This window comes from Mixophyes fleayi, chromosome 3 (assembly GCF_038048845.1).
Source record: "Mixophyes fleayi isolate aMixFle1 chromosome 3, aMixFle1.hap1, whole genome shotgun sequence".
Classification (NCBI taxonomy): Eukaryota; Metazoa; Chordata; class Amphibia; order Anura; family Limnodynastidae; genus Mixophyes; species Mixophyes fleayi.
This window is the reverse complement of record NC_134404.1, coordinates 327,853,735-327,873,090: the sequence shown is the minus strand read 5'-3', so window position 1 is coordinate 327,873,090 and position 19,356 is coordinate 327,853,735. Positions and strand designations below refer to the sequence as shown.

At 41.9% G+C, this 19,356-nt stretch overlaps 1 protein-coding gene across 1 annotated transcript in view; it reads right to left on the bottom strand.

The window, feature by feature from the left end:
• The window catches only part of PPP2R5A (protein phosphatase 2 regulatory subunit B'alpha), a 74,108-nt gene extending 56,030 nt beyond the window's left edge, over positions 1-18,078 (bottom strand). The window contains exon 1 of the mRNA XM_075204221.1: positions 17,589-18,078. Within this exon, the coding sequence (XP_075060322.1) occupies positions 17,589-17,736 (148 nt within the window). The 5' untranslated portion in view covers positions 17,737-18,078. The remainder of the gene's footprint in view (positions 1-17,588) is intronic.
• Positions 18,079-19,356: the final 1,278 nt, after the last annotated feature.

The window sequence follows — 19,356 nt, the reverse complement described above, 5'->3', positions numbered from 1 at the left end:
CAGCAGTTTATACAGTAAAGTTTTATCTTGTGGCTACTAGCTTCAATACTATCTGGATGCATGAGGGATTCTAAATTAAACCAAGAAAGAAACTGGAACTTAGATCCTAAATCAAATACGTAATTGTATAACTTCACATGTAACATCTGATACAGGCACCAGAGTACAGTATACCATACACTAATATCCAACGCTACACACCATGTTACAGTCTCCAGCATACAACTGAAAAGTATTTTTATTATGACCTTTTGAGACCTCTCTCAAGGACAAAAATACGAGTGAAGCTCAATACATTTGATGCCCCCCTACATTAAAATTGAAAAGGAAAAAAAAATTACATTTCAGAATCCTGCTCCTCTTCATTGACTGTCCACATCCACCTGCCGTCTTATCAGATAATTCATTTTTATGGTTTAAAGCTGCACCGAGACAAAGTGCTTAAATCATCTCGTACATACTACATACAAATAATTATAAATTAGAAAAACATTTAACTTTTTAAGATCAAAGTTGGGATATTGTTTGGGATCCATTCAATTTATTGGAACATCTGCACCCTTAAAACCAAGTTGGCGCATCACTGACGTTACTCACCCAAGAGTAAGGCTGGGTACTCACTACAGAAAATTTCTCCCTATGCCATATCTAACGAGTTTACCAACGACAAAGTCCCGATCAGCATGCAGATTCATGTGTACACACTATACACGTTGTACAAGATTTACCTTCAGATCTGTGCTCTTCATCTGTCATGACCATCGGCTGAAAAGATCGTGCCACTGTAAACTCTATGGAGATCTATGGACACTGCCGGACGTGAGTACATACATACTGCAGGATTGGCCCGACATCGTTCCATGGTTTATAGAGATTGTTAGTCTGTTTATAAACTTAAGTGAAACAATACGATGTGTTTTGGTACAACAAAACATGAGAGCGTACTCACCAATGCAATATCTGACCTAACTGTTTCTTATCGTGTGATTGGCACGATAATCAGGTGGAAAACCTAAAGTGCGTCTCCAGCTTCGGCACACTTGGGACTCAAATCGCATCATAGTTTTACTAAAATTGTTACATCAACTATTAATGCCAATATCAAAGTCGTCATCTAGCCCTTTAAAGGGCGGCTTGGCAGATTTCCATAGGATAAAATGAAATCTAATAAACTAACCAAATGACTGTACTGTTTTACAGATTAAGATTAAATTGGGAAAATACTTAATTATACATATAATTCTAAAGATAGAAAGAAAAAAAAGGGCAGATTACAACTACTTAATTAAGTCAGACAATTAGATCAAACTCAATCCAAGAAATTCATCTAATGAAAATATGAATAGTTTTACTTAAAATCAGTCAGATCTTAAGTAAATAATGGTCTATGAATGCATATGCACTGTATCAGATTATGATATGATTTGTTTTCACTAATAGCATAAAGGAAAACAACTGGGAGTTATTTTCCAACATTGAAAATTGAATATATGACTCATTTGACTTCCTATAGCATCGACGCCTACACGATATCAACCATTTAACACAACAATATGAACTGAAAACAGTCTGCGTTTTACCATCTCGAATTCCTCTAACAAACGTATAATCTGCTATTATTCCCACACAAGGGGGGTAATCTTACAAAGTGGAGGAAGTAGAAAGTAGCAGTAAATGTACTTCACACTGTACCGGAATACATGGCCCTTACTCCGTCTTACCAACACTGGAGGGAAGAGCATGGACATGTTTAGAGGATGGGGGGTATTATTCACCCACTTTAGGAATATTATCATCATCATCATCATTATGTGCCCCAATAAGCTTAAAATTCTATTTTTCAGAAACTGGCAGAATATGGATTACATTCCTATACAGTACAGCTGTACGGGGCCATTTCATGTCTAGAAAACAACATTGATCCTTTAAAGTTTTTGTTTTTTTTGTTACATATCTTAATGTGTTTTCTTCAAAAGTTTCTCTACCTATAAAGGAAACATAGGAAAAAAAAAAAATAAGATGTACCGCAAGTGAATCATGCATAGTGAAGCGTTACTACTCACCCCATCCTGCCCCCCATTACTCTACTGTGGATGTCTGGCTGGTGCACCCATCAGTTTTCTCATACTGCAGTTACTGTGTAGAACAGTGGTCAGGGAACAGGGGTAAATTACCCCAAATGGGGTAAAAATGAAATTCCTGGGGGTAATGCTGCCGATACACAACCTAGCCACCCACTTGTTTGATGTCCTTCCAAGTCAATCATTTGTGCTCTCTCAGATAAGCCTACTAGTTGCCCACAATGTAGACCTGATGAAATAAAGCTCACGTCTTTCCAATGTATGTATTGATTAGCATTTTACTTAATTCTTTTGCTCATATGGAGATTCTTAATCGCCTTCTGTGGTTTGTGAAAAAAAAACCTGTCTGGAATGAACTGGCAGAGGTGGGCAAAGTTTCATGCATCTCTCCAAAGAGCTGAACATCTGTCATATTTTTGGATGTCAACAGCTGCAAAGGCATTCAAAATTGCACATGAGGAGGCAGTCAAAATTTGCTGCCTTTTGCAACAACTCACCTTTGTGAACAAGGATTTTCCACTCTAACGAACATAAAAACAAAGCAGAGAAATCGATTGGAAGCTGAAGACTGTATCCAAATTGCTCTGACATCAAAATGCCCCAATATTGATACACTCGTATCAAAAAATGAGGCAACATCATTTCTCCAAAACCTGAAGTTTTGAAGTTGAAGCTCTCAGAAATTTTGAATAGATTCAATAAAATTTAGAATTCCAATAATTAATAATATAGGATTTCCTTCCTTTCAAATCAAGGGGGTAACGTCGGCGTATCTAAATGTATTTTGGGGTAAAAGGTAAAAAAGTTCCCGACCCCTGGTGTAGAACGATTTGACATTCTGACTTTACGGATCTGGAATGATGCAGCTCAAACCATGTAGAGGTGAGCAGGACATCAGATCGTGGTACAACCTGCGGCTAGCTGTGCTGGTTTCTGTACAAGTTAACCACCCGTAAGCAGGATCAAGTAACTATTACACCAGCTACTGACCTTCCACATCCACCTACCGTCTGATCAGCCAATTCCTTACATGAGAACTAGGGCAGAAAACACAGGGACAACTGGGGTGTGTTGCATGTGCTACATTACCATATATCATTAAGGGGATTGTTGCCATTAGCGTACCGAGAGTGCATTGGGAGACCTGACTGTATGTGACATAGGTTTAGAGCAGAGGGGTCCAAACTCCGTCCTCAAGAGCTACCAACAGTTCATGTTTTCAGGATTTCTGTCTGTAGAAACAGGTGGGATATTTACTAACCCAGCCAAATGGATTAACTCACCTGTGTATGATTAAAGAAATCCTGAATTGCGAACTGTTGAAAGCCCTTGAGGACTGAGCTTGGACCCCTCTGGTTTGTTTTATAAACTACATGGAAATAATAAAAAAAAAACAAAAACAAAAAAAAAAAACCGTACAATTTTGAATATAATACGTCGTACCAACACAATAGTTCAAACTCTGGACCATCGGACATCCCTAGATAGGGATAAGAGGTGGGGTAGACAGCGCATCACGCTGTGGTTTCAGGGACCCTAATGCAGGCACAGCAACACCTAGGTGGGCCCCCCTGTAGTTCAGGTAAAGAGGGACAAAAAGGTAAGCCTTACTTTCTAAAATGGCAGAGAAAGTTTTGCTTCAAAACATTTAAAACATACTTTAACACAGGAGTGAAATATCTAAAAATAAATAGTGGGCTAAAATTTTCTTGCTCAACATGCTACCAAAACGCTTATCCATTATCTCATCATCTCCCGTCTTGACTACTGCAACCTCCTGCTATCTGGCGTTCCTGACATCCATATATCCACACTTCAATCCATCCTAAATGCTGCTGCAAGACTGATCTTCCTCTCTCCCTGCTCCACCACTTTGCAAATCCCTACACTGGCTCCCTGTGTCCTCCAGAATTCAATTCATATTACTCACCATTACCTACAAAGCCCTCAACACCACCACCCCTTCATACATCTCAAATCTCATATCAAAATACTCTCCCTCCGGTAACCACCTCTCACTCCCGCCTACAAGACTTCTCCCGTGCTGCTCCCCACTTATGGAATTCCCTACCACGCTCAATCATACTTTCCCACAGCCTTCAAATCTTTTAATGCTCTCTAAAAACCCATCTGTTTTTTGAAGCTTACCTTATCTCTGATACTATTCACACTAATACACCCTCACAACTGTCCTAATCTCCACTCTAAGCCACACTCACTCTTGTTTTAGCTGTGCCCTCTTCCACTAAGAATGTAAGCTCTAATGAGCGGGGTCCTCCATACCCTTTGTTTTCATGTCTGCCTTGTACGTCCTTGTTTTATGTACGTCCTGTTTTCTCTACTGTACCGCGCTGCGGAGCACTGTGGCGCCTTACAAATCTACTATATTATTATTATTATTGTTTAGTTCACCAGGGACATTGTCAAACTGACCTATGATAACAGATCATGGTGATGTACTAATTTTGAAATACATTTTCAATAAAAAAAAAATAAAAAAAAAAAAATATATGAATTACAAATTGTTTCTACACAAAGAGCCTGACATCACAATGCATGATCATTAGGAAAAAAAAAAAACACACACAACACAAACCCCTCCCCCAGATCTCTCACAGGCTGGTGTATGCAGACTGTACACAGAAATATTAGTGCAGAGATTATAGAAAACGTAATCACAGAATTCCAGTTACTAAAACACCACAGCAGATGACACATTCAGCGACTGCCCATTGTGAGAAAGTAACAAGACAGTCATAATTGCTAATCTAACCTAACTTGAGCACCGCAACAATTGTTAATTAATCTTTATTTATATAGCACGACATATTACACAGCGCTTTTCAAGACAATATTTGGTCATTCATGTCAGTTCTTGCCCCAATAGAGCTTACCATCTATATAACCTGCCACAAGATAACACACAGAGTAATTTCATGAAAATGACAATTAACCTACTACAACGTCAAACAGATAATGCCCTGGTCAGAGGAGATACCATGGTCCCAGTGCAATGTCAACCACTGTACCCTCCAGATTAGTTAGCAACATGTGGACAGAATTAAGAAGGGACTGAAATCTTTTCAAATGTTAAAGTTTTGGTTTTGTTTTTTTTATACCAAATGTTACCATTTATATGTTCTACTTCCACAATAGTTTTCTTTAAGAACATAACCAAGTAATATCTGCGATGTAGAAGGTGTAATGCTGATTAGCATGTATAACAGTACTAAGCAGCGACACCAATCAGCAATGTAACACGCAACTTGCTAAATTTGTGCTCTCAGAGCAGTGCAATTTTAGATCTGACAAAGGAAGTGTAAAGAGTGCAATAAAATGAATTACAAATAAAACCTGCACTTTTTCCAATGAAATTATAATCTCACAACATGGCCAAGCTGATTAAAAACACAGACCTAAAGAAGAAACTGTACTTGCTGAATATACAGGAACCACACGGACTCTGCCCACCTGCCATTCAGTATCAAGAGCAAGTGGTGAGTGGATGCTGGTAACCAAACCCCTCCAGTCCCATATCACTTAGGATGACTACCCTTTTGCACACTGAGATCTCCCCCTTCCCTGGTAAGCAGTGCAGCTGTTTAAGAACATTGATGCGGACAGTCCGTGCTGTGTGCAGGTGGAGAAGAGTGTTGGGGTGGAGGGGTATTGGAGAACTACAGCGGAGGAGCTCATCATGTGTGTAAATAACCAAACAATAGGTTGGCAGAGTCCCTGCGGCGCCCGTATAATTAACAAGGACCAAAGACACCATGGCAAGCTTAAAACTGGAGAGCCGTCCATTATACCGGCAGTGAGAAATCTCAGGGTTGTCATACTAACTGAAGAAAATGTACAAAAATACCGTTCTCTGCCTTCACGGATGTTGTGTACCCAGATTCCATGTGACTGGGATGGAAAAATATAGATCTTTTACAGATCGTCATCATCAGCTATTTATATAGCGCCACTAATTCCACAGCACTGTACAGAGAACTCACTCACATCAGTCCCTGCCCCATTGGAGCTTACAGTCTAAATTCCCTAACGCACACAAAGTCTAGGGTCAATTTTGAAAGCAGCCAATTAACCTACTAGAATGTTTTTGGAGTGTGGGAGGAAACCCACCCACGCAAACACGGGAAAAACATGTGCAAATATACGGTAATCCTGGGCATCTGGAAAGCTGTAATTCTACTTTATGCTGAATTTACTCTGGAAACGTATGCTCCAAATCACAATCTATATCACACCCTCCTGTATGAATCTGCATAATGCATTGATAGTCATCGTGCTGGGACTTTCCACTTTTTTAATATGCAAAGTACATTGCATGTTCAAACAATACACAGGGATCACATTTGTGCCGTAATATAAAATAGTTATCTAAGTAAGTATAGAAGAAATGGTGTTTGCTGTATGTGCAGCTGGGAGATCATTTAACTTCAATGCTCAAATCCCAGCTACATAGAGCATCTGTGTAATGTAAACCATTTAATAATGTAATAAGAGCCAGGAGGGACCCAAACACATCACACAAGAATGAACTTGGTACTGTAGGAATAGGGCAGCATATAAAACACATCAGACCTGGCATCTACAATACAAAATTAAATTACACACTTTAGCACCATTCCACAGAGGGACAGTATGTATTATGTCTGTTTTAATTCCATTTTAGAGGTTTTGTTTTTTTTAACCAGGCTTTTGAAAACTTGACGTCATGCACAAGTGCTATGGCATACAAAATATATATATATATATCTCACAAAAACTTCCCAGTCCTAAACTAGACATTGCACCGGTAAAGTAGTTTTCATATATAAAAGAGAGCACTGACACCATGAACTCAATGTTTTATATACATTTTTATCAACAGATCTGTGTACACTGCAAACTTCCCCGATGACATAGGAGCCTGACAGCAGTATAGAGCAATATAAATATCTCAGTGGACAAGCCAGATTCCTGGAGACAGACAACGTAAAACGTGGATGCTGCATTTTCACAGTAACTATGCGACACCTGTGATACGTGACTAGTTCCAAAACGTGTGGTCAGCGCATCACCAGAGATACAACAGGTATAAAGGGCCACTCCTACTTCCTCTTATGTTGTAGATAGGAGATCAAGGAGAATTCTATAAAAGTGGGAAGTGCACATTTCTCAAGAGGGTGGATTATTAACCCTTAACTCTGTAAAAGAACACCATGACTTTCAAATCCAGTTTAAAACCACAAAATGTATTTTCAACTAGAAATATGCACTAGCTTACCTGGTTTTTCTTGGTGTACACAATATTACATCCCAGGTGTAAATCTGCTGTAAGTGAACTAAAAGACTTGGCGCAAAAAGTGACCCTTCATACCAAAACACAATGCTGCAGAGCAGCGGTGGGCAACAGGCGGCCCGCCAAACCTTCACCTTTGGGCAGCCGACTTCCGGGTCACGTGACCTCTGCACAGTGCAGAGAGATGAAGCGCATTTGAAAAGTGGAATCTCTCTCTCCATCCCTCCCCGTCTCTCTATCTCTGTCCCCATACACACACACAAGGTTAACAAATGACTTGACCATTCTTGCTAGGAGACCTATTTATAGAAGGTATAAGAATCCATATATCTAACTTTTTCTTTGTAAATAATAAAAAAAAAATGGATCATTTCCCGCAATCGCACCACAGACCTAAAACTACTGTGCATTCTAGTTTCGGGTTATACAGAAACCAATGTTATTACCTGAAAATGCAAACAAGGTATAATTTGTGTGTTACAAAAACATTACAGATATTGAAGTCAGAATGTGACGAGCCCAGAAGTGCCAAAGCCAGCGATGAAAAAAAATAAAAATAAAAATATGCAGCCCACTGAATGCGGCATTTACGCTGGAAACAGCATCCAGAAAACTCTTAGAAGGAAAAATATGGTAAAGTTGTCTGTGCCATCTTTCCGTCCTAAGTCTCAATTACAAAAGGTCCTTGTAGGGGGAAAGAAGAGAGAAAACGTCAAGAAGCCAGAACTCCGTTTCTTGCATCCAAGTTTCCACACTGTTGCCATTCACAATTTCTGTTGGATTTATGTTTGGTAAAACGGAACTCCATGGATTGATACACAGCGACAAGTCTCAGGGTTGGGAGATGAAGCAAATAACACCACGATAGTTATCCAATTAGAAGGAGTGACCCATGTAATGCCACAGAACAAAAAGAAATAAAAATGATATGTTAGGTATATACTGCAACCTCCTATTACCGCTCTATTGCTATGGGACCAGAATACTGCCCATCAATTAAGCTGCGTACACACCTGTGCAATCTTACTTAAGATGCAATTTCTGCAAGGATTTCACAAACGATTGAAAGTCCCGATGAACATGCCGACTCATGTGTACGCACCTACACGATTTACCTCCAGATCTGTGCTCTTCATCTCATAATCATCTGCTGAAAAGATCGTGACTTTGCACGATCTACAGATATCTGCGTACGCTGCTGCAAACGGTGGTAATAGTTTTCACGATTACCACCCTTCCGACACTAAACAGTATTACAACTAAATTCCGAATATTTTAAAAAAACGAAGTGTACAATAATCACTTACCTGCATAGTGACACTGTAGATGTCCTATTGCATTAGGATGTTGACTTGAAGTAAGTCCGACTATTAACATGTCAGTCAGTAGATTTTAACGTCAGCGCGACCTGTCTGACTTGTAAAGCGGCAATGTCAGGAGCCCACAGACATTGCCGCTTTAATTTACAAGTCAGACAGGTCGCGCTGACGTTAAAATCTACTGACTGACATGTCAATAGTCGGACTTACTTCAAGTCAACATCCTAATGCGATTGGACATCTACAGGGTCGCCATGCAGGCAAGTAATTATTGTACACTCGGTTTTTTAAAACATTCGGAATTTAGGTGTAGTACTGTTCGGTGTCGGAGTTATCCACACCGTAAAACAATACCCAACCCGCTGCAAAATGTTGGAGGGACTATTGGCAGAAGTGTCAGACATTTGCCAGACAGACATTGTTGATCGTGATTTTTAGGAAGTTTTGAAAACAAAATCAACAGACACGATGTGTTTTGGGAGGATAAAACATGATCGTGGGAAACACACTCTTTCAATATCTGACCAAACGGTTGTGAATCGTGTGATGTGCACGGCAACTGCATAGGTGTGTACCCAACTTAAGAAGCGCTTAAGCTGTCTAATTGCGCTTCAGTGGAATGTCAGCTTAGAACAATGTGTTTTGTTTCATGGTTAATATCGCACAACAGGCTCTTATTCCAATAACTGAAAGCTAGGAAGCAAAAAACAGCTCATGGTGACACGTTTGCACCCATAATATACAAATGATAAAAGGTCAGGTGTTTACAATGATTGCTATAAATGCTTCCTAGACAAATAGCTGTATTTAAATATGTGATTATGAACAAGGTTCTTTAAGGGCTTGTACACAGGCTTTGAAAAGCAACGTTACTTAAATCATGGACAAAACCTGGTACTTTGTCCTCGCTTGTAACAGAAAATCTGAAGCACTTTTACTAACTGGCCTCCAAGCTTTGCAGCAGAATAATGTACAATACACTTATGAGCATTCCCATAGAACTCAATTGTATTTTTACAGGGCATTAGGCCTATTAAGTGCTTCTGGCAATGTTGGAATTCATGCAGAGTAAAGCGAAGAGTACACTTGCCAGAAAGTATGTATGGACCGATCCATTCTTTTACATTCATTTTCACACTCTAAGCTACAGCGTGCTCAATAGGCTTTGAGATCAGGCCTCCATATAACGCTGGAGTATACGAGGCCTTTAGCTGACAAAACGCTGACGTCACTATGAAACAAACACTACACTTCTTTCTGGAAGATGTAGTAACCTAAATCCCTCGTGCACAGAGGTAGAATATGAACTACTCAATACTTTTAACAAGGTTGCAAAAAACAATGAAATTCAATATACTACATGTTGGAGTAAACAGCATCATAGCAAGAATACTATGCAGAGGAAGATAGGAGAGGAGACATTTTAACAATGTTAATTGAAATATCACGAGATAAGAATTTTGTGCAACGGGCTGCATACACAAATAGATGTGGAACATTTTAATCTGAACAGAACTCTACATTACACTATTAGTGGTTTATTAGTAGTTTATTGTACCAGTCCAACACTATAAAGGGACATATTAAAATAATCTTGAAAATCTTCTCTATGTTCCCTGCAAGCAGGACTTCTCCCTACACAACATATTGGACCAAACTAATCCAAGTCATTTAGTACGTGAAAATATTGGAGCTATTTTAAGACTGGCTTAAGAGAAGAAATATTTCTTCAAGGGAACCTAGCAGATTGATGTATGTTATTGATTAAATATTTTGTACACAATGTATAACATCACTCTATTCTCCTACAGTCTTGCAGAGCAGACTACAATAGTGACAACAGTTTAATAATTATTTAGTGTAGGGACAGCGCCACTGACACCAGACATCAGTTATTGGAAGATCTAGACACACACAGCGATCTCATTGTTCGGCTCAAATACTAAAGAGGCGTCTTGGTGTCACACAAATAGCAGCACAAACTGGATAGATCTCGTCACTTGGTTGGCAGGATCAGTGTGTTAAAACAAAAAGTATAATATTGTGTATTGTTTGATTAAAGTGCAACCAACCAGTTGTGGAAGTCTAGTGTATATAGCATTAACGTCAACAAGTGGCCCAAGGGCCCTCCAAGGCTTCACCTGGGGCCCCCAGCTCCATCCTGCCTAATTGTCAGATTAGTTTGCTATAGCTTGTAACACTGATATGTTATTACAGATGTCTCGTTCTTTGATCATCTGTATTGCTTTCACCCAGTGATGGCTAACCTGTGACACTCCAGGTGTTGTGAAACTACAAGCCCCAGCATGCTTTGCCAGTAGATAACTAGCTGATAGCTGGCAAAGCATGCTGGGGCTTGTAGTTTCACAACACCTGGAGTGTCCCAGGTTAGCCATCATTGCTTTAACCCATTACCAAGATTAAAGGTAATGTACGGCCCTTTTGAGGGTCACCCATGAGGCCCTGTTTCCCATCACTAGTATAAAGACTCGGGTGTGAATGTACCAATGAACCAGAACAAAACAGGTTGATATAAGAACAGACAGAGGGAGTCAAAATTACATGCTATAAAAATGTACACAATTTTAAAAAGCCTGGAAGATAAAATGTATACAAGATAAGATTGAAAGGGCAGGATTTAGCTTAACGCTAAAATGCATGTCATTTACAGAATATTAGTGCAATCTAAGATTTAAAAACAAGACTAAAAGGATACCTTATAATTAAAAAGGCATTCAATGTGCCATCATGATCTTTTATGGTAGAAAACATGTTGGGCCTTGTTGAGTGAGGAGCTAATCCAGCTAAAGAGCAAATTTGCACTTGGACAAACCATCTTGCGATGCAAAGAGCAGCAAATGCAATTTATTTTTTCCATGCAGGGAAAACCCCGTCTGCCCTCTGCATGCAGCACACACACTCTAAGCAGCTTTATTTTAAACTGTAATTTAGAGTTGAGCTAGGACACGCCTCCTCCAACTCTAAAGCTGTCAGCACATTTCAACACTAACTACAAATAAAAGACCCTTTAAAGGCAAATCATCTTATGTTATTTCTATAGACGGACATCCTCAGCATGTTTTATCTAACCAAACAAAATAATAAAAGTGTACAGTTAACAGTTATTATAGCTACAAATTATGTAAAGCCTCTGCAGACCGTGACATTTTCATTCAGTTAGAAAGACTCCTGAGTGGTTCTAGATGAATGTGATTTTCCACCAGACGCTCAATCTAGAATGTACTCTGCAAATTACAGAGGGACAGCACTGTGGCACAGTGGTTAGCATCGCTGTCCCATAGCACTGAGGTCATGGGTTGAATTCAGACCAGGGCCCCTGTGTTTATTATCCCCGTGTCTGCATGGGTTTGTTCTGGGAGCTACGGTTTCCTCCTACTCCCCAAAGACATATACGTAGGTCAACTGGCCTCTGACAAATGCGTGTGTACCCCGATAGAGAGAGATAGATAGATAGATAGATAGATAGATAGATAGATAGATAGATATAGATAGATCGATATATCTATCTATATCGATAGATATATATATAGATATATATATTGTGGAATATAAATTGCAAGCTTCTCTAGGGCAAGGACTAATGTGATTGACTATTACAGTCTATATTAGGAAATTTAGACTGTAAGCTCCAATGGGGCAGGGACTGATGTGAGTGAGTTCTCTGTATAGCGCTGCGGAATTAGTGGTGCTATATAAATAAATTATGATGATGATGATTGACTTAACTATATAAATAAAAGTTAAAAAAAGGGGGTTAACCACTTTGAGATAAGTAAAGTAAATTACTTTCCTTTGCTATTGGTCTCTTGGCTCTTTAGTTAGGTGTAACAGTTACCAAAGTTTTTGCTAAATCCAAATATTTCCTTTTAGACTTAACTAGGGAAGCTAGGAGGACTAAATAGACAATTTAGAACAATTGTACTTGGTCACAGGTTACAACTGCATGCTTTTAAGACCACACTGTACATTACCAGCCACACACAATCTCCTGCAACACCAACAACTGCAGCATGCTTTATGTGCTGAGAGTTGTCATTCTATTTCACTAGCCACCTATTTGTATTTATTGATACACGTAATCCAGGGAAAAGGACATTCATTTAAATAAGACGTTTTATTTGAAGGGCTAGCGGAGATATTTATGGGCAAGGGTTATAATTTGGATGAAGGCAATTCCCACTTGTTTCTCCTCTAGATACATTTTATTGCTTCTGAATGTAATAAAGTTGTGTATTTGATGTTCAGGTAGATTCAGTAGTTGGTAAAGAATTGTAAACATGTTTAAACACTCAATTTGGTTTAAAAGTATTATCATTTTTAAAATAATGGTTTTGTTTTATTTTCTAAAAAGGAGTTTTGCTTAAAATTGGACTTCGGTAAGTGTAACATTAACAGGCACTTGATTGGCTTTGCTGAAGCTTATAAGAGAGACACTTTTTTGGAACTCCGCTTAACCAACGTGTGAATTAGATGCAACACAATCATCATCATCACCATTTATTTATATAGCGCCACTAATTCCGCAGCGCTGTACAGAGAACTCACTCACATCAGTCCCTGTCCCATTGGAGCTTACAGTCTAAATTCCATAACATACACACACACAGACAGACAGACAGACAGACAGACAGACTAGGGTCAATTTGTTAGCAGACAATTAACCTACCAGTATGTTTTTGGAGTGTGGGAGGAAACGGGAGCACCCGAAGGAAACCCACGCAAACACGGGGAGAACATACAAACTCCTCACAGATAAGGCCACAATCAAAAATCAAACTCATGACCCCAGTGCTGTGAGGCAGAAGTGCTAACCACTGAGCCACCGTGCTGCACATACGCGCCAAGAGTATAATAACACAGAACATTTTTCCGGTATAAAAATTCTGCCTGCAAGATCACCAAGGCAAATACAAGACAACCAGGTTACTGGATCACGTTTCCACCTCTGACGGCTTTTGCAATCGATCTGCCCAAGTGACCGGCATATTAGAGCAGCCTGTGCCTCCATTACGCTGCTCCAGAATGTGTCTCTAATTGTCCCACATTTCCTCCCCTTTCTGTAATCAGACTGGACCTTTTAGGTCTGGTCCCCAACCACTGAAGTACCCAGGCACAGCAAGCTATTACAGCTGTCAGAGCTCTGCTGGTGACGTCACGTACAGGGTTTCACTACTAGGAGTGGGTGCGGCTCTGGTCAGTGTAATAGTGTGTTATAACACTGTGCCTGCGAGCTATAACCTCTTAGAACCTTTTCTAAACGTGCAGATGCCCTGCAGATGTGGGGAGAGCCAGAAGGCAACAAGGGGCCATAGAGTAGTGATGGGCAACAGACAGCCCAGTTCATTCCTGTATTTTCAAATTTGTTTAGTAGAACTTGTAACACTTGTGTAAAACTCCCGCTGATATATAATTAGATAGTCGTCTCTTTGATTAAATGTATTCTTTTAACATATTACTGAGTTAACGATAATGTGCGGCCCTTTCGAAGGTTAAAAGGGCCGAAGACATCATCACGGTGATAAGCTAATAAAGTGTGATATAAGCACAGAATGGTATAATACGTGGGACACTGCGGCAGAATGATGTAGAGCAGTGTTGGCTAACCTGTGACACTCCAGGTGTTGTGAAACTACAAGTCCCAGCATGCTTTACCAATATATAGCAGCTTATTGCTGGAAGGGTATGCTGGGACTTGTAGTTTCACAACACCTGGAGTGTCACAGATTAGCAAACACTGATGTAGAGTGTGGAGTAGTTATCTGCTGGCTATTATTACATACGATGTTATATTATCTACTGATATGCACCACCACAACTCAAGATTTTGTTAGCGATTTGCAAATTATCTATTACAAAATTGCTGGCTCGTAATTTTTGCAAAACCTTCGGGGTTTTTGAAACTAAAATAGTCTTTACAAGGGTCTCAAATGGTTCCAATTGCAAGATTACTTATCAGTACCACTCCAGTACTAATTCATAGTTACTAAAAGTGTCCCACAAATGAGGAAACCCTAATAAGCTGTAAATCTACATATGGTAGGCCATAAATGTGATTCCTGTAAGGAACGGTGTTGACTTTGCCTGCTGCAATCACACTAGGGTAGTGTCGTTTGTACAGCGCTACCAGCATCTCCAGATAGTGTACATCAAGGACAGGTCAGGCAACTCCCTGCTACCGACAGCTATATCTAGGATACCACCACAACAGAAAAGCTGACCGGGTGCAACAAGGCAGGGAAAACAAATATTCAACCTTTATATTCTGTCCACAGACCTCTTGCAGAGTTATGCCAAGAAATGTCTCAAGTGATATTACTAAAAGTACAACAGACTCATTAAAATTAACAGCTGTAAAAGCTATTCTAACATGAGTCGCCTTCTCCATTAATAGTGCACAATTCATAAAGTATAATAGCACGTATAAAACCCCTCAATGATCCCCAGTAATAACACTATACAGAAAAATGTTCAGGGTCGTCATTAAATGTTACGTTTCCATAGAACTTTGCAAAGTTACTCTTTGCACTTAACAATGGACATTTAAAACATGCATTTACTTAAGTGTTTTAATAACTAATGGCAGATAAATCAGGAAACATTAACAAAGAGTTCATTTGCAGTGTATACAACAACTCTTTACACCAGAAACAGGCAGCAGATGGGGTTAAAATACATTTTCATAGCTAAATCTGGCCTGTGAAAGAATAACAAGATAGCAAGCATGCAATATTCCCCAGAAAAGAGGAACTATATAAACGCCAGAGCTTTGGATGGTAATTAGGACTGGGCGGCTTTATGGAAAAGATTTACATTGTTATTCGATTTGTATAACAGTGATTATACTCGCTGCAATGACAATCCTATATTTCCAATAGTGTATCAGGATATTTGTGCACCTTACTTGCACTATATAAGACACAGTTTGCAAAACATCATGTTGTAACAATCCGTACTTATTATCAAGGTCAAAGCATTAATGTAAATATAAAGGTAAACCACAGAGGCTTGTACGAATCACCTTGAAGCAACAGTTGTCTTAGGCCTGTCAAGAAAAATAAATATGTACCAGCTAATTTACAGTTTTCTGTCCAATCGTCATTCAGATAACACGGATAAACAAAATCACCTACAAATATTAGCTCATTGGTTACATGACTTGCGTGCACAGAAGTCACATTTCTCTGGGTATTGATCCTATGTTAGGCTGGGTGCACACTACAGAAAATTTCATCCAATGTCATATCTTTAATGATTTAACAATAACTGAAAGTCCCGATCAACATGCCGATTCATGTGTACACACTATACACGTTCTACAAGATTTACCGTCAGATCTGTGCTCTTCATCTGTCATAACCATCAGCTGAAAAGATCACGACTCTAAACTATGCAGATCTGCCTACACTGCCGGTCCTGAGTGCATACACACTGCAGAATTTGCCCGACATTGTTCCATCATTTATAGAGATTTTTTTGTCCAGCTATAAAATCAAAAGATATGATGTGCTTTGGAACAATAAAACAATCCTGGGAGCGTACTACTAATGCAATATTAGACCTAACAGGTTGAAAAACCTGTAGTTTGTACCTAGCTTGACAGTGGCCTCCTCATCTTACCCCAAGGCAATAATCATGGCACCAAGTGTCCGCCTCACCCCCTAGGAGGTGCGCCTCACAGCAACTGTGGTCCTCACCGCACAACAGGAGTTGCCCCTGTCTTGCACCAAGTGAGCATTTCACTGCACCACCAGGTGCTGCTCCTCAGTAACGGATGACCTCATCTTAGGAGCCTCTTAAATAACTTAATCCCCCTCCTAATACAGGTCCTGCCTGACAATTAGTCCCCCACAGACTGCTGAGCCTCCTGCCTGAAAACAATCGACACCCCCCACTCACAACTTACCTCACAAGTGCATCTCCTGTCTGAAAATAACCCTCGCCCAATAGCCCTGCTCTCTCCTAACAGTAGGTAACCCACAGGTGTAAGTGCCTCCACACACCACCCCTAGCCCTCCTGCTCTGTGAGTGCACACTCATTTATGACCACGGATCCAGCCCAACGGGGGCGCACACACGACCACGGGTCCAGCCCAACGGGGGCGCACACACGACCACGGGTCCAGCCCAACGGGGGTGCACACACGACCACGGGTCCAGCCCAACGGGGGCGCACACACGACCACGGGACCAGCCCAACGGGGGCGCACACACGACCACGGGACCAGCCCAACGGGGGCGAACACACGACCACGGGTCGCACACACGACCACGGGTCCAGCCCAACGGGGGCGCACACACGACCACGGGTCCAGCCCAACGGGGGCGCACACACGACCACGGGTCATAGTCAGGGGGGTACACGTATGACCATGAGTCTAGTCAGAATGGGGGGGACGGACGGACATGTATGACCATGGGTCTAGTCAGGGTGGGTGGGGGGGGTACACGTATGACCATGGGTCATGCCTGGGGGGGGTTACACATATGACCATGGGTCTAGTCAGGGGGGGTACACGTATGACCATGGGGTCTAGTCAGGGGGGGTACACGTATGACCATGGGGTCTAGTCAGGGGGGGTACACGTATGACCATGGGTCTAGTCAGGGGGGTACACGTATGACCATGGGTCTAGTCAGGGGGGTACATGTATGACCATGGGTCCAGCCTGGGGGGAGTACATGTATGACCATGGATCTAGCCAGGGGGTGGGGGGTACATGTATGACCATGGATCTAGCCAGGGGGTGGGGGGTACATGTATGACCATGGATCTAGCCAGGGGGGGTACATGTATGACCATGGGTCCACCCTGGGGGGGGGTGTACACACATATGACCATGGGTCCAGCCTGGGGGGGGGGGGGCACATGGATGTTACCTTTGAGTACGGGCAGCGGGGACAGCTCCACCAGCGCTCCCTGTCCCCGGAACTGGGACGAGCCCTGCGCCTGCTTCTGCCTCTGAGCTTTCCGCACCGACTTCCGCGTGAATCCGTCCACTTTCTCCGCGGGAGAGACGGCCGACATGGCGAGGGCGCCCCCGGGCCGGGTCACTGCTCACAGTAATCCGGGTGTGCGTTGCCCTCGGGTCACCGGCCGCATGTAAGTCTCCCGGACCCCTCTAGCTTCCCTGGGATGTCTCAGCCGGACTTTTCCCCGTCATCTTCTCCGGGGAACTTTTGTGACTTCACAGCGCGGGCTCCATGGGCCGCGGGCTCCGGGGCTGCGGGGTGAGAGCTGGCGGCAGCCGGGGAAACCTGTGGCAGCACCGAGCTCTGGAGAATGACTGACAGCTCAGCCGACCAATCACAGCGCGGAGAGAGCCGTGACAGCCGCCGCTTCCCCACTGTGCAGCGTGTTTGAAGCTCTCGAGACGGTTGAGAGGGAGTAATTTACCTATCATCGCCAGCGGGGGGCAGCAGAGAGCTGTGAGTGATAGGGGCGGGGCCTCGAGATTGACGTCGTAACACCAAACTGGGGAGTGAAAAAAAATTGCTTAGTGGTCAGAAGTGGAAACAGTCCGTTGTCATGGAGACAGTGATGGCGCGTTATGGACAGGTAGAGCAACCAATGAGAGAGCTGCTAAATGGGGGTCTTTCAAAAGACCGACCAATGAGGTGCGTGTGTGAGCTGTCTAGATCAATGAACGCTGATTGAAAACTTGACAGGAAGAGCACGTGTGTCAGCGATTGTCACCAGCATGGGGGCGTGGCCAGTCAGTAAATCTACTGTCCACACACATTATTATTGTAGTAACAAAAACCAAATGTCACTAAAAAATTGCAAATAATATTCCCCACACCAGTGTCTTGTGTGTCTGAATAGAACAATTACCACAATGTTTTTCAATGGACTGATTTGCTCTTTGGTGCTGCTGCTTTTGCATTTTAGAATTACATTCATTGACATCTGAAACAGTAACGCAACAAGTCAGCAGTTTTAAAAATCTTTAGTAGTTTGAAACAGGAGTTTTGATTTCATGGAGGTGTTTTAATTAGGCGCACTTTGCCTTGCATTTTATTTTTTCACATGTGATGCGCTGAGAGAAATTCAGTTAGGAGTTTTGCGATAATGGTGCGATCAGCCATAAAAGCGGGGAAAGCAGCAGTTATCTGTACAATGGGCATCGCATAATTTATAAAGGGCTTAACGTATCTTAACCATACTTGTCCGGGAGTCTCCCGGGCCAAAATAATGCGATTTTCTGAGCCCCTTCCCCAGCATGCGCAGCTCCTGGACTCCGACTGCCATAAGTTGGCAAGTATGATCTCAATGCAGACCCCAGATATCAATTTGGGGATTGCAATGTTCTCCAAGTTATTAACCTGTGAATGCTCTACCTAAGGATGACATTCCCCGGGGGGGGGGGCATCTGGTCCTGTCCCGTAGCGGGCTACCTTGGGCTGGGTCACTGAGCCATCTGCATTTGTTTTCCTTTAAAATAGGCTGCTGAGTCGAGTCTTGCCCCCCGGGCTAAAATTTGCCAGCCCTCCACTGACGTTACCTCTCATTTTCAAAGGGGTCCAAGCCTCTCTGCCTTCGCTGGATGGAAGTGCTATGCGCATAGAGTTAGGCTGCCGGTAAGTAGTAGAAAGAGTTTGTGGAGGAGTGGGGACTTCACTGGGCCGGACATGGTAAATTACAGCG